General features: G+C 35.8%; 1 protein-coding gene across 1 annotated transcript in view; it reads right to left on the bottom strand.

Annotated features, from left to right (window-relative positions):
* SPEN (spen family transcriptional repressor) overlaps positions 1-12520 on the bottom strand; it is a 72755-nt gene that overhangs the window by 17120 nt on the left and 43115 nt on the right. Inside the window, exons 4-8 of the mRNA XM_037146093.2 lie at positions 7916-8076; positions 6374-6574; positions 2888-3039; positions 555-680; positions 34-147 (exon numbers count right to left, since the gene is read on the bottom strand). Of these exons, the coding sequence (XP_037001988.2) occupies positions 34-147; positions 555-680; positions 2888-3039; positions 6374-6574; positions 7916-8076 (754 nt within the window). The remainder of the gene's footprint in view (positions 1-33; positions 148-554; positions 681-2887; positions 3040-6373; positions 6575-7915; positions 8077-12520) is intronic.

Genomic DNA, 12520 nt, shown 5'->3' on the forward strand with positions numbered 1-12520 from the left:
AACTTAAACGATACACCAAAATGTCCCACCTACCTTTATCACAGGCCCGTATCGGCAGAAATGTCGTGTTAAGTACTGATCCGACACATTTGCAGAAAGCCCGTCTAACCACACACAGTTTGTAGGCATGCTCTTTCCAAAACCCAGCTGATCAGAAAAGGCGAAATTTTTATTAGTAAAGTCACCAATTATTCAACTACAGAATTCTCTTTAAAAATTATCTTATTGTTGTTCAAGTACAGTTGTCTGCATTTACCCCCTCCCCCACTGCCAACTACAGAATTCTGAGAAAACCCATCGTCCACAGGAATCTTGTCAAACCAACATTTCAAGTGGGAGACATTTGGTTAAATCAAGTAAAAACCTGTAAAAAAAGTAATCCTGCTTGGATCGGCAAATCTTAATTCATAAGATAACAAGCATGAGGATGCAGAATTGCATCTCTTTTATGGTTATCTAACTGTATTACTAAAATTTTAAGTACCCAGACATATGCAAAAAACTCGGAATCTTAAAAGTTGTAACAGTACAATAACTTATGCAAATTTTTTTACCTTGAGGCGGTTATTTCCAAGGTACTCCCCATCCATCTTCTTAATAGCCTTACAAACACTAGCAATGTCACAGTACTGCAAGAATGCATACTGAGGAACTCCATTTGCTTTCTTTATGTCAATATCCTGGAAAGGCCAATGGATACCACTTAGTGATACCAGAAATAATTAGAAATTTATTTTCATCAAGAATATAAATCAGAATAAACCAAGTCCCTATGAGGTATATATTTCTCAAGTCATACTCCCCCAAATCATTTTCTTAGTTAAAATTGTACATCTTAATAAAACTAAATAGTCTAAAAAACTATATAATACAGCACTTGTAATTACTTACCATGAAATCCTTATGTGCAGCTCTCTGTAAAAGAGCAACTATACTACAACTCAAATCTCTTGGTCCTGCCTAGTTAGAAGTGGTGGTGATGGTGGGGGGGACCTGGCTTACACAGGAAAATGGTCCAGAGAGACCACTCATGTTTAAACAATAACCCACCTGGACAATTTACTGCAGAGTATCATGTTTATCTAAGTTTCCTTAAGAGTCATAAGCCAATAATCAAAACCTGAAACAGCAAACTGAATGATGCATTTAAAAGCTGTCTGATGGGTCCTTTAAAAAGCAATAATTTATACTCAAAATTGTTGTAAGTAATGGTAAATGAACATTCACTTAAATTTTCACTATTATGTAGAATGCAACAACCCAGGACAACTCTACTGAAGAGAAACAGTCTCCAAGAATATTGTTGCGTAGACTCACTAATTAGGTTCTGGTTATAGCATAATCTGTTATCAAAAAGCAGCAGACCATTTTCCCAAAGTCTGCGTTTCATTAAAACAGTGACAACCATGGGCAACTGCAAACATGATCGGATTATGATTTCCAAACAGAATACTGATATGTCCACCTTAGAAGAGTAGCTCTCAAATACAGTAACTACTGTTTAGCAGCCCTGGTGATGAAAACGTATGTATCCATGTGCCCAAATACGACTTTTTATACTCCTCCAAAATTTAAAGTAGCAGCTACATCTGAATGAAAGTAGAGTGAAAATTTTATCAAGTCATAGACTCATGAATGCCAAACAGAACATTAATTAATAACATGGAGACAGGAGACTTGACTTGGGGTGGCAAACACACAATACAGAGTACAGATGATATGCTGTGGAACTGCACACCTAAAACCTGTATAACTTTGTTAACTAGTATGGCCCAATAAAGTCAATAAAATTTTTTAAAATTAATTAATAGATCATTTTCCAAAGACAGAAAAAGCTTAAGTCCAAATAGAAATGTGAACTCCAAGTCACTCATCTAGGTAAGCAGGAGAGCTACAATTAGAGTATCTACTATGCTCATAAACAAATAGAACTTTAAAAAAAAATCAAAATAATTGGAAAAAAAAGTAAATGAATGTTTTGCTGGTTTATTTCTCTAAATATATGTCTTCTCTTTGTTTTTACTTTCTGCCAACCACTTTTATCTCTTGCCCCTAGCTCCTGTGAGGCAAGGTTAAAGTCAGTCACAAGCACAAATGTTTTATTCATAAGATTAGATTATATCATTAAAAAAAAATAAAGATCTTTGCTTATAACAGCAATTTTCAATCAGTGTGCTGCAAAAGGACAGAAACACATCTGAAAGATTAATAGTTATTCCTATCCAAAACATTTTTAAACTCTCCAAGTACAAATATGCTAGAGAAATTTATTTGTTATTAATATAAAGAAAGTCTAGAAAAGAAAGAAGTAATTTCCCTATTTTTTCAAACACAAAACAAAACAGTTTATCCCAAGGGCATAAAGCTGCAACCGCACTATTTTCACTATAAACTGCCTCAAGTTTTGCATCACAGGGAACAGAAAAATCCTTTCTACTCCTAAACCTAAGTATGACTTGCATAATATAAAAAGTGATTCTAATTAAAATTTCAAAATAGAACTGAGCTTCCAGCATGAGATCCACATTCTAGCAATCCCCAAGGTACTTTCTATGAGCACGGTGCTAACACAATAATCATACACTGATCTACCGCTTCTTTCTTACAAACATGTTTTCTCTTCTGGATTCCCCTTTCAATCCACGGGACTACAGATGGCATTGAAACAGGAAAAATGGAGAGGAAAATATATATGTAAACAAAATAAAGATAAGTATATATTTTCCCATAAATACTTTCCAATGGGATCAAGAGTAAAAACACATAAGGCAAATTAGAAAAACATTCATTATACCATCTAAATGTCACATTTCCAAATATAATCTGTACTATGCTTTATCTTATGACAAAGATCTAAAACTGTTTTTAATTGTGAAAATCAACATACCACAATTTCGCCAAAGCGCTGGAAGATGTTACGTAGGTCATGGTAAGTAGTGGTTTTTTCAAGGTTGCCAATAAAGAGGGTTCTTGTTGCTTTGGGGTGAAATTCATCTATCCTTTCATCCAAAGGGCGAAATTCATTTTCACTCTCTGTTTCTGTAAGTGGGATAGGGGCAAAATAAAGACAGAAAAGAATGTTTTGATGTGTACTTACATATCATGGGGATAATCAACATTTAAGAAAGAAAACCTCTGAAACATTTGGCTTGCATACTCATACAATTTGAAAAATTATACACACTTTCAGAAATATATGCCTCTTCTTAACTCCAAAGCAAAAGAGGAATACAAAGGCTAAGAAACTTATCCCCAAAAGTATGGGAAAGTAACACTTTGATTTTTAAAATAGAAAAGTGGACTAAATTTCAACCTGATAAAATTGCCTTGTTTTTTAAAATAGTCACCAACACAGAAACAGATTTTAAACCCCAGTAAAAATGGTAATCATTTTAGCCTAATCTTAGATTCCAAAATTGGGTATCAGGCTCTCAATGTGCAGTATAAAAACTATATACGAAACTCAGCTAAAAACAGCTCAACTTCATTATTTAATTTACTTTCAACTTTAAAAAAAGATTTTTATTTATTTATTTTTAGAGAGAGGGGAAGGAAGGGAGATAGAGAGGGAGAGAAACATCAGTGTGGGAGAGAAACGTGGATCAGTTGCCTCTCCCACACCCCCAACAGGGGACCTGGCCCACAACCCAGGCATGTGCCCTGACTGGGAATCCAACTGGTGAACTTTCACCTCACAGGCTGGCACTCAATCCACAGAGCCACACCAGCTGGGGCTAAATACAGCATTTTTAAATACAAGAATAATAAATGTATAAAAACTGATTGAAGCAACACTTATGAAGCATCTTATTTTGGTGTTGCACAGACCTCAATGACAACCAGAAAAAGACTAAATGACTCAAGGTTTATAATGCAGCCTTTATGTTTCCCTTTTTAATGTAAAACACAGCCATCCAAAAAGCTAGTATTAATAAGCTTGACTGAAACCAAGTGTTTCAGTCAGTTACTGAACCTTACCGATGGTATCAACAATACTGGCATTAAAAAGGTACAACTTCTGAGTTGTTGAGTGAACTCAGCCAGAATACATCTCACTCCTGATTCCAGTTTGATAGCTCTAATGGTAGCTCAACTTAATCTGGTAACAGTGTTATCAAAAAACACATACTTTCAGAGTTGGGAGGACCCAGAAACTGCCAGCAGCTCACACACACACCTGTCTCTACATTGTCATCATTTCAAGCTTGACTTGGTCTTCTTAAAACTATCTAACAGAGGGCACACATTGAGGAATGCTTCATTTTAAAAGGGAGAAAAAATTAAAAAGAAAAAATAAACTGAGACACATCTTGAGGTTTGAGGTTTGTACTCCAAAAGTCAAAATCAGCAGGATAAAGCATGATTTGCAACCATTAAAATCTGTAATGGCTTCATTTCCACTGAATAGCTCAGAAATTTTAACCTTCATCACCAATTTAATTCCTACGTGTCACTGAAAAAGCTCTTTTATACTGCAATTTCATGTTTAGGGGATTGTAATGCTGTGCACAAGAGTGAGAAGCACAATCTCAGAAGCCGCCAGGGGTCTAACTGCAGAGTTGGGTTTCTTGGACTTGGATCTTTTTAATTCCAAGGGGTCCTTGACCTAAGGAAGCAATCAGCTCCATGCATTTCAGTACAAAACATCTATGATAAACCACCCAACAGCATAATTCCAACCAAGTCTCTACACTCAAATTTGATTGCTTTCAAACATGCCATTAAATAAGAGTTTCATGTTGTACCATCTTGAAGTTACCTTCAGCTTTCCTACGCTTGAACCAACCAAACTTCTCAAAATCTTCAATATTAGGAGGTTAAAACCCAATTAAATACTGGGTTTTAGGTAAAATGCTTTACAGTAAAAATCTTCAGCTAGCCCTACCACTTGGAGATCAAGTGGGTCGATAGAGGGTCAGCTATTGATAATGCCCCTCAATTGGATCCTCACTACTTAGTAATATATGGCTCTAAAAACTTATATAGATTATAATATTCTAAATATTTCTCAAGTCAGTTCCTCAAGAATATATGACATTCTAAATACAACCCCAAACTATTAAATAAGAACTGCTCTTAGTCCAGTATAACTTAGGGCAGTACATCTCAAACCTGGAAGAGAGGTGGGAACATGACAGACATAACCTATAATTCCTTTGAAAAGATAACATTCTTTTGAATTCCTGTGCTTATCGCCAAATTATGCACATTTTATGGTATTCACTCTAACACCTTTATGCCCCCAGCTTTTTTTTTTTAAGATAGAGAAGAGAGGGCGAGAAACATCAATGCATGAAACATCGATCAGTTGCCTCTTGCGCGTGCCCCAACCAGGTCTGCAACCCAGACACACACACCCTAATCTTTCGCTCTGTGGGAAGACAGACCCCCCAGCAAACTGAGCCACACCAGTCAGGGCTCTGTGACTATTTTAATACACAAATAACATTCACACACTCTTATCAGGGAAATTCTATTTCTTCCTCTTCTTAATTGTCAAATAAAATGAACATTCCAACAAAATAAGCTATGTTTACCATACAAATTCTACTCAAAGGCTTAGTCTTAAAGTTTAATTGTCTCAGTTACATAATGGGACTGTATAATTTTAATATTTCTTTTCTATCCTCTACAAATTCATTCACAAGTTCCCTTAAATTAGGGGTTCCCAAACTTGAGCATGCAAATGCTGAACCAGTACGTGTGGTGTGTGTGAGGGGGGATGGGGGGGGTAAAAGAACCTGCATTTTAAACAAGCACTACTGGTGATTCTGAACAGGAGAAACACTGCCCAAGCCATGCCTGAGAAGACTTCCTGCCTTACAATAGGCAGGTTCAAGTTAATAAAATGTCCCCTTGAAGTGTGCAATGGGTCACACTCAGCAGACTTAGTCCTGCTTCTTTGTCAGTATCTTTAAGGTTATGAAAGCTAGAATAACAGATCTAATTTGTACTGGGCATAATACAAATAAAACTGGTTTAACCGGTCCCTCAAATCCATATGCCAAGTAGTTTATTTTCAAACTCAATTCAGGATAATTCTGTTGTCATTCTCCTAGGAACCACCTCCTTATCTCAATTTAAGCCTTTTGGGAAGGCAGGATTCAACAAGGGGCTACACTCTGTACCTTTTGGCCTCCTGTTAAGAATCAGCATTTCTCTCTTACACAAACAGGACAATTTTTTTACTCCCCTAACCAAAACAATGTTGTATATTAAGCTGAGCGGTAAATGTAACCGTTTTTTAAAATTGAAGATACTGGAAGTATGTCAACAGATAAAGCTGGAATAGTGTTCACTTAGACGATACAATGTTGCCCTTTCATAGGCTAGAGTAAAAATTACACTAAAACTCAGCTTCCTTGCCTCTTACCTGGCCCTATCCATGCTGTTACTTCAATCTGCATGCCAAAGAAAAGTTTTCCTTTTGAGGCAGTCAATGCTTTTTCTTGGTCCTCTTGCTGCCGAAAGAATACCAGACCATACCTCTCTTCTGAAGCTCCATGTATCTGCACTGAAGTCACCTTTCCAAATTTCTTAAATTCATGGAAAAGGCCATCTTTAAGGCTTGTATCTAAATCCCCAAATAAAAACAAGTTGCTTATTTTCTAATTTAGTTACAATTCAATAAACTACTAAGCATTAGCGTAACTTTCCTTAGCATTAAAGTAGTATCTTTTCAAATAAAATACCTCTAAAAAGCATTTTGGATATTACTGTATAATTCTGAAATAAACAGTGTTAGAAAATGTATTGATTTTTTAAAAATCTGAGTATAGTGTAAGGGGAATTCATTTTGCTACTCCTACTTATGGTTATGTTTAAAACCTTCATAATAAAAACTTTGCATACATGAAAACATATGTAAGAATTTTAAAGACTTTAGAGGGAAAGCCACTTCTACCTTTCCCAGCATCATGTCAAGGACAAAAGTCTGTGGGAAGTGGCATGCAACACCCTCAACAGCTCTGAGGCCTTTTATAGATGAATCATATCATCTGGAAGTGGGGGTGGGGGTGGGGATGGGATCCTGTGTTAATTTGCTTCATTATAAAAATTAAAATTACATAGAACAACAAGCCAAATTTCCATGTCCATTTCTAAATTATCAACTAACCTAAAGCAAAAGGTGGTCAATATTTGTGTCTCAATATGTCTATTCACAAACCTGGTATGTAGATTTTATAGGCTGTTTTAAAAAATAATAAATCACTGAAATGTACTTAGCTAAGACATAGTTTGGTCTTTTTTGGTTTGACCATATGTATGCTGTTTACATACTAATATGCATCATTTAGGAATAACAGCATTTACACCCAATTGGCAATTAAAAATAATCAGGAGTAAAGAAAAGACAACTTTTTAATAGACTTTCCTCTTATTTCATGATTTTCCTCATTCAAATTCTAAGTATTTTAAAATGGGTTCCTTATCATTTTATGTCCAAAGTTATTTCACATAACATAGAACTCCAGAGCAATGTAATAAATCCAACTGAAAATAATATTTCTACAATTTCATCACACCAGATTTCCCCAAATATTGAAATATTTAATCCAGCAAGCATATTTATGCAAAGATAAACCACCCTTCCTGTATAAAACATGCGCCATACAATCTTTGTGGGTGTAGGCACATGTGTAAATTCACAATCTACATGTGTATAATATGTGTATGCATATGTGTATAATATATACATGCATGTGTATGATAACTACAAATAAAATAACATGCAAATCTATATACACAACAACCTAGATACTATAATGAGTTATAAAATCATTTGCTTTTTCTTACATGGTATTAAGTATTAATGGACCACAAAAACAAAGCTTGTTGTCACTACAAAGCACAGAATTCAAGTTGCTCCTCTCTCATTCCCCAACAGCAGCGGAGAGGAAGGTACAGTTTTTACCTGTAGAGCGTACTGGAAGATTCTGAACCTTGATCCCAAAACTTTTGCGGGGCTCATCTTTTTCCAGGGATGAAAGCAACTGGGCAGTGGGTGCAGGGACTGCTGCAGATTGAACTGACCGGGCTGGGGAATCGTCACTTGAACTACTGCTGGAATCAGTGCTGCAGAAGGGCAAAAGAAACTTTAGTAAAAAGACAAAAAAAAACCCCAAACCTGTAACATACAAAAACTTCAAATCAACAAGTGGCAACGATTAAAAGGTCTAAATTTTAGGTCTCAGATTTCAGGACGCCCTACCTTCTCTACATCTATTTCACACTGTACCTTCAGGGAGAGCAGAAGGCAGCGAATAGGGGCCTGAGAATGTGGAGGCAAAAGTAACGATCTTTCACTACCCCACGCCTCCTAGAAACAAATGTATTCATTCCATGCTAAATGTGAGTAATTTTTACCAATTAAAATAAGACTAATAAACACAATTCACTTAAAGGTAATAACCACACAATAGCAGATATATGGGTTTTTTGATTCAGAGAGAAATTCAAATCTTAGCTCAGATATACAAACATGTATTCTTGGACAAGTCATTTAATCTCTTACTGAAGGCCCAGTTTACACATCGGTAAAATAGAAATAACAGGGAGTATCTATCCCATAGGGCTAAGAATAAAAATGAAAACCCCACAGGTTCGGAGTCTGTAATACGCCGGCACTCAATGCTGCGTCACTATTATTACCACCACTACCACCACCTTATGGGTAAGTCAATTTTTAGGAAAACATAAATATCCAAAATAATTTCCCTTTTTAACATTTCCGATAGTATAATACTACTAGTTTAGGCTCTTTGTGAACAATGTGGATGAGAGTCAAGGAAAGTGAACTGATTTAACTCTTCAGTTTAATCCAATCCTCAAATGGGGAGGCAGGGGAAAGACAGGAGAAAATATTGCCAACATGGTCCGATTAAGAGAGAGATATTTAAACAAGCTTTTTATGCCTCAGAACTAAGTGAGAAATATAAAATTCTCTTCAGTACTGGATGTATAAAACTGCTATGTTTTAAGTTCTTCTACAGCCTTCTCAAATAGATTAATAAAAAGCTATATACAGGATCTGCTAGCTTTACAGGTTCCTGTAGTTTTCCGCCCTGAAATTTTGGTTCCCACCCTCGCCTTCCCTGCTGTGGAAGCCCTCCCTCTATATAACTCTGGGAGGTTAAGCACACTCGCTAGAGGAAAGACCTGAGAGTTGCGTCATTTGAGCTAAGACTACAGCTCTCATACTCAGCCCAATAAATAAATCAAGCCCTAAGACCTGAGACAAATTTGCTGTTGCTCTTTTTAAAAAATAAATAAATAAATGCTGTAAGAAAACAGGGTGTTAGAATTCACACAGCATTTTTATTTAGTTTTCACCTGCTATCACAAAAAATAAAAACTTCATGAGGTTATCAGAGGGTTACAGTTTGAAACATAGGGAAATAAACCTATGCCAGTGAGAGCACAAAGGTGATAGGTGAGTTACAAAATACAAACTACTGGGGATAAAAGCCTCCCAAGAGAAAATAACTAGAGTATAGAATGTTATATGACTTATTAACTTAATTCCAATGAGTAAATAACCATCGACGAAAATACTTTAGTTATGATACTACCAAAATTTCTTAGCAATAGTGGGTAAAGAAGTAAACAAATACAGTCAAGAGAAGAATTTCTAGCTTTTGATATGGTTGATGAGGCAACAAAAACAAAGTTCTGTGTAAGTCTATTACAAAAATGAAGGGAGGCAAGCAATCAACTACAACAATGATTTAAAAGTGCCAAACAGTCACAGAAATTAGGTTTGTCAATGTCATCACAATCTTGGGAAACTCCTGCTACCAAACAAGATGTAAAGTTTAACTGGTAGAATTATCTGCTGAACAATTTGAAGATGTAACTAGAAGAGGGAAAGGTTTTAAAATAAATTATTAAATGGTAAATTATACAACTTGTGAGTTCACTAAACTGCAATATACATTTCCAAGATAATCTATTAAATGTACCAGGGATTTTAAGATTCTAAATCAACATGAGGGCACAAATTTAGACCTGCAAATACTTCTCAGTCCCATTAAACTGACAGAAAGCCCAAATGCCCAAATGTGTCCATCTTATTTTTTTAATTCTTATTTTCATATTCACTAAAGAATCACATAGCTCATCAAAGCATGTGATCTATGGTACTTAGTTGTTTCTTGAAAGCCAAAACAGTTAATCAGAAGGTATTCCAATATAAATTTATTAACTCAGTGATGATGTGTTATCAACTAACAGTTTTAAGAAAGCAGACTTTACAGTTACCTGACCATATCAGTATTACATCTTCAATATCAACTCAAAGTTCTAAATCATAAAGAACTTGATAGAAATACAACTTAAAAGAACCTAGTTATACTTTCCCCTAAGTGCATGAGACAATTAAGGCTGAAATTTTTCTTGTATCTACTTATTTTTAATTAGGATTACTAAAATGTGTATCTGATTAAAATTTCCATAATAAAAAAAAGAGAATAAGCAACTGATTGCATAACAATTCTTGATAATCAGATTATGGGATGCCAGGATTCTCTTAAGCACAATTACAGTGTCAATCAACTATTCCTGTTCCAACGGCCATTTTATGCACAGAACTACAGTGAGCATTTGACTCAACATTGAAAATGTCAAGACACTGGGTATACTATTTAAGATGACTCAAGATAATATTTGTTCACATACAAGAGTAATAATAGCCAATGACTGGCTTCTACATCTGTATTCCTATATTATTTGCAAGCATCTGATTACCCTAAATATGTATTTACACTGTTTTTTTTCTAACTGGGAGATTAAAAAGCAATTTAACCAAATTAAGTAGAGAAAAAATCTGGCATAAATGGATTTTTTTAAAGGAGCAATTAAAGCAACCAGAAAACTTTGCAATTAAAACAGGTAAGAAAGCCCATTTGTTTAAAAAAGATACATAATCTCAAGCGACAATTTGCTAACAACCTCTCTTCTCTTCCCATCAGAGAGCTAATAATTGTTTTCTCTCTACATAATCAATATATAAGCTGGAGTCAAGGGGGAAAAGATGCAAAAACCACAGATTTTCCATCAGGCTTATGCAAATCAAAATGTGCCAACTGCCCCTGATGCTTCCATCAAATGAGCGGGGATGGAAATCATGTCATTTCCTAAATGCATCACCACATCAGGTAAGAATCTCTGCATATCCAGTTTACAGGTCCAAATTTTCAAGACAATCCTATCTTTTTAGTGCAGCAGTTCTCTAAATGTGGTCTGAGGACCTGTGCAGGGTCCCCAGGGTCTTTTTAGGGGTTCTATGAGGTCCTTCTTATTTCAATTACATATCTGTGTGATGTCAGATTTTCTTCATAGACTTCACACACACGTATAATAACGGTTTAAATACAGAAGTAGTTATAAAAATCTAGATATCTTATTAAAAATTAGACATTAAAGAGATTTGCAAAATAAGGTAAAATCATGACACTCATCTATTTGGTTTTTTTAAAAGTTACAGCATACTAGCTGAAGATCTAAAATTAAAATTGATTAGGGGAGGTTCCTCCCCAAAAGCAGACAGCATCTTGAAGTGGAAAGTTCTCCCAAAATGAAGACCTTCATCTCAGTATGAAACTTTTACGCCTTTTACCTTTGGCTACTTACTTTTTCTCCCTGTTAATCCATAGGCAGATAATGCTCCTTAACTCTGGAAACTCTCATTAAATCTACCATTAAGGCCATAACTAGAGCCAAAATCCCTAGAATTGTTTGCCAAGGTGGTTTTAAATAACAAAATTGCTTTAGATTACTTATTGGCTGAACAAGCAGTAAGTCTGGGCCATAAGCAAATAGCTTCTCCTACTATACCTGGATCAACGCCTCTGGTATTGTAGCAAATACAAGAAATTAGTGAACGGGCTAAAACAGGCTGATGCTCCTTTAGGTCCATTTTTTATTTATTTGAACCAATTGGTTTGGTTCACAGGGAACCCTGACTGAAGAGCACACTTCAGTCTCTCGGTATTATCCAACTGACAGTCATCAACTATAGTCTGTCTCCCTAATGGCTATATCCTCTCAAGGGTCTTAAATTTGTGTTCACAGCCATCACATGGTCTCATGGCGCTGGAGAAACAGAAACAAGATGAGCAACAAGATGAACAGCAAAAGCAGTTCTTCCAGGGATATGACATCATAACCAATGAGTGTCATGACAAGACAAAGACTTCAAAAACTTAACTAATGATGACCAAGAGAGGCACTAACACCAGTTTTTAATTAATCTTTCATGTATAAGAGGATGATCAAAAGGGGGAGTTCTTAAATTAATTAAACAAGGACTCTATTAGACTAATGTGCTTCTAATACCTTAGCAGCCGATGGAAGCAAACCAAAACCTAGGTGAGTAAAATGCCTCATGGTTAAGAAATCAGCCCTGGCTAGTGTGGCTCACTGGATTGAGCCCTAGTCCGAGAACCATGCCTTGGGTGCAGGCCAGGTCCCAGGCTGAGGGTCTGTCTGTGAGAGGCGACCTACAAGATGTTTCTCTCCC

The sequence above is a fragment of the Artibeus jamaicensis genome, unplaced genomic scaffold (genome assembly GCF_021234435.1).
Source record: "Artibeus jamaicensis isolate MK-2021 breed Jamaican fruit bat unplaced genomic scaffold, CSHL_Jam_final scaffold_847, whole genome shotgun sequence".
Taxonomy (NCBI): domain Eukaryota; kingdom Metazoa; phylum Chordata; class Mammalia; order Chiroptera; family Phyllostomidae; genus Artibeus; species Artibeus jamaicensis.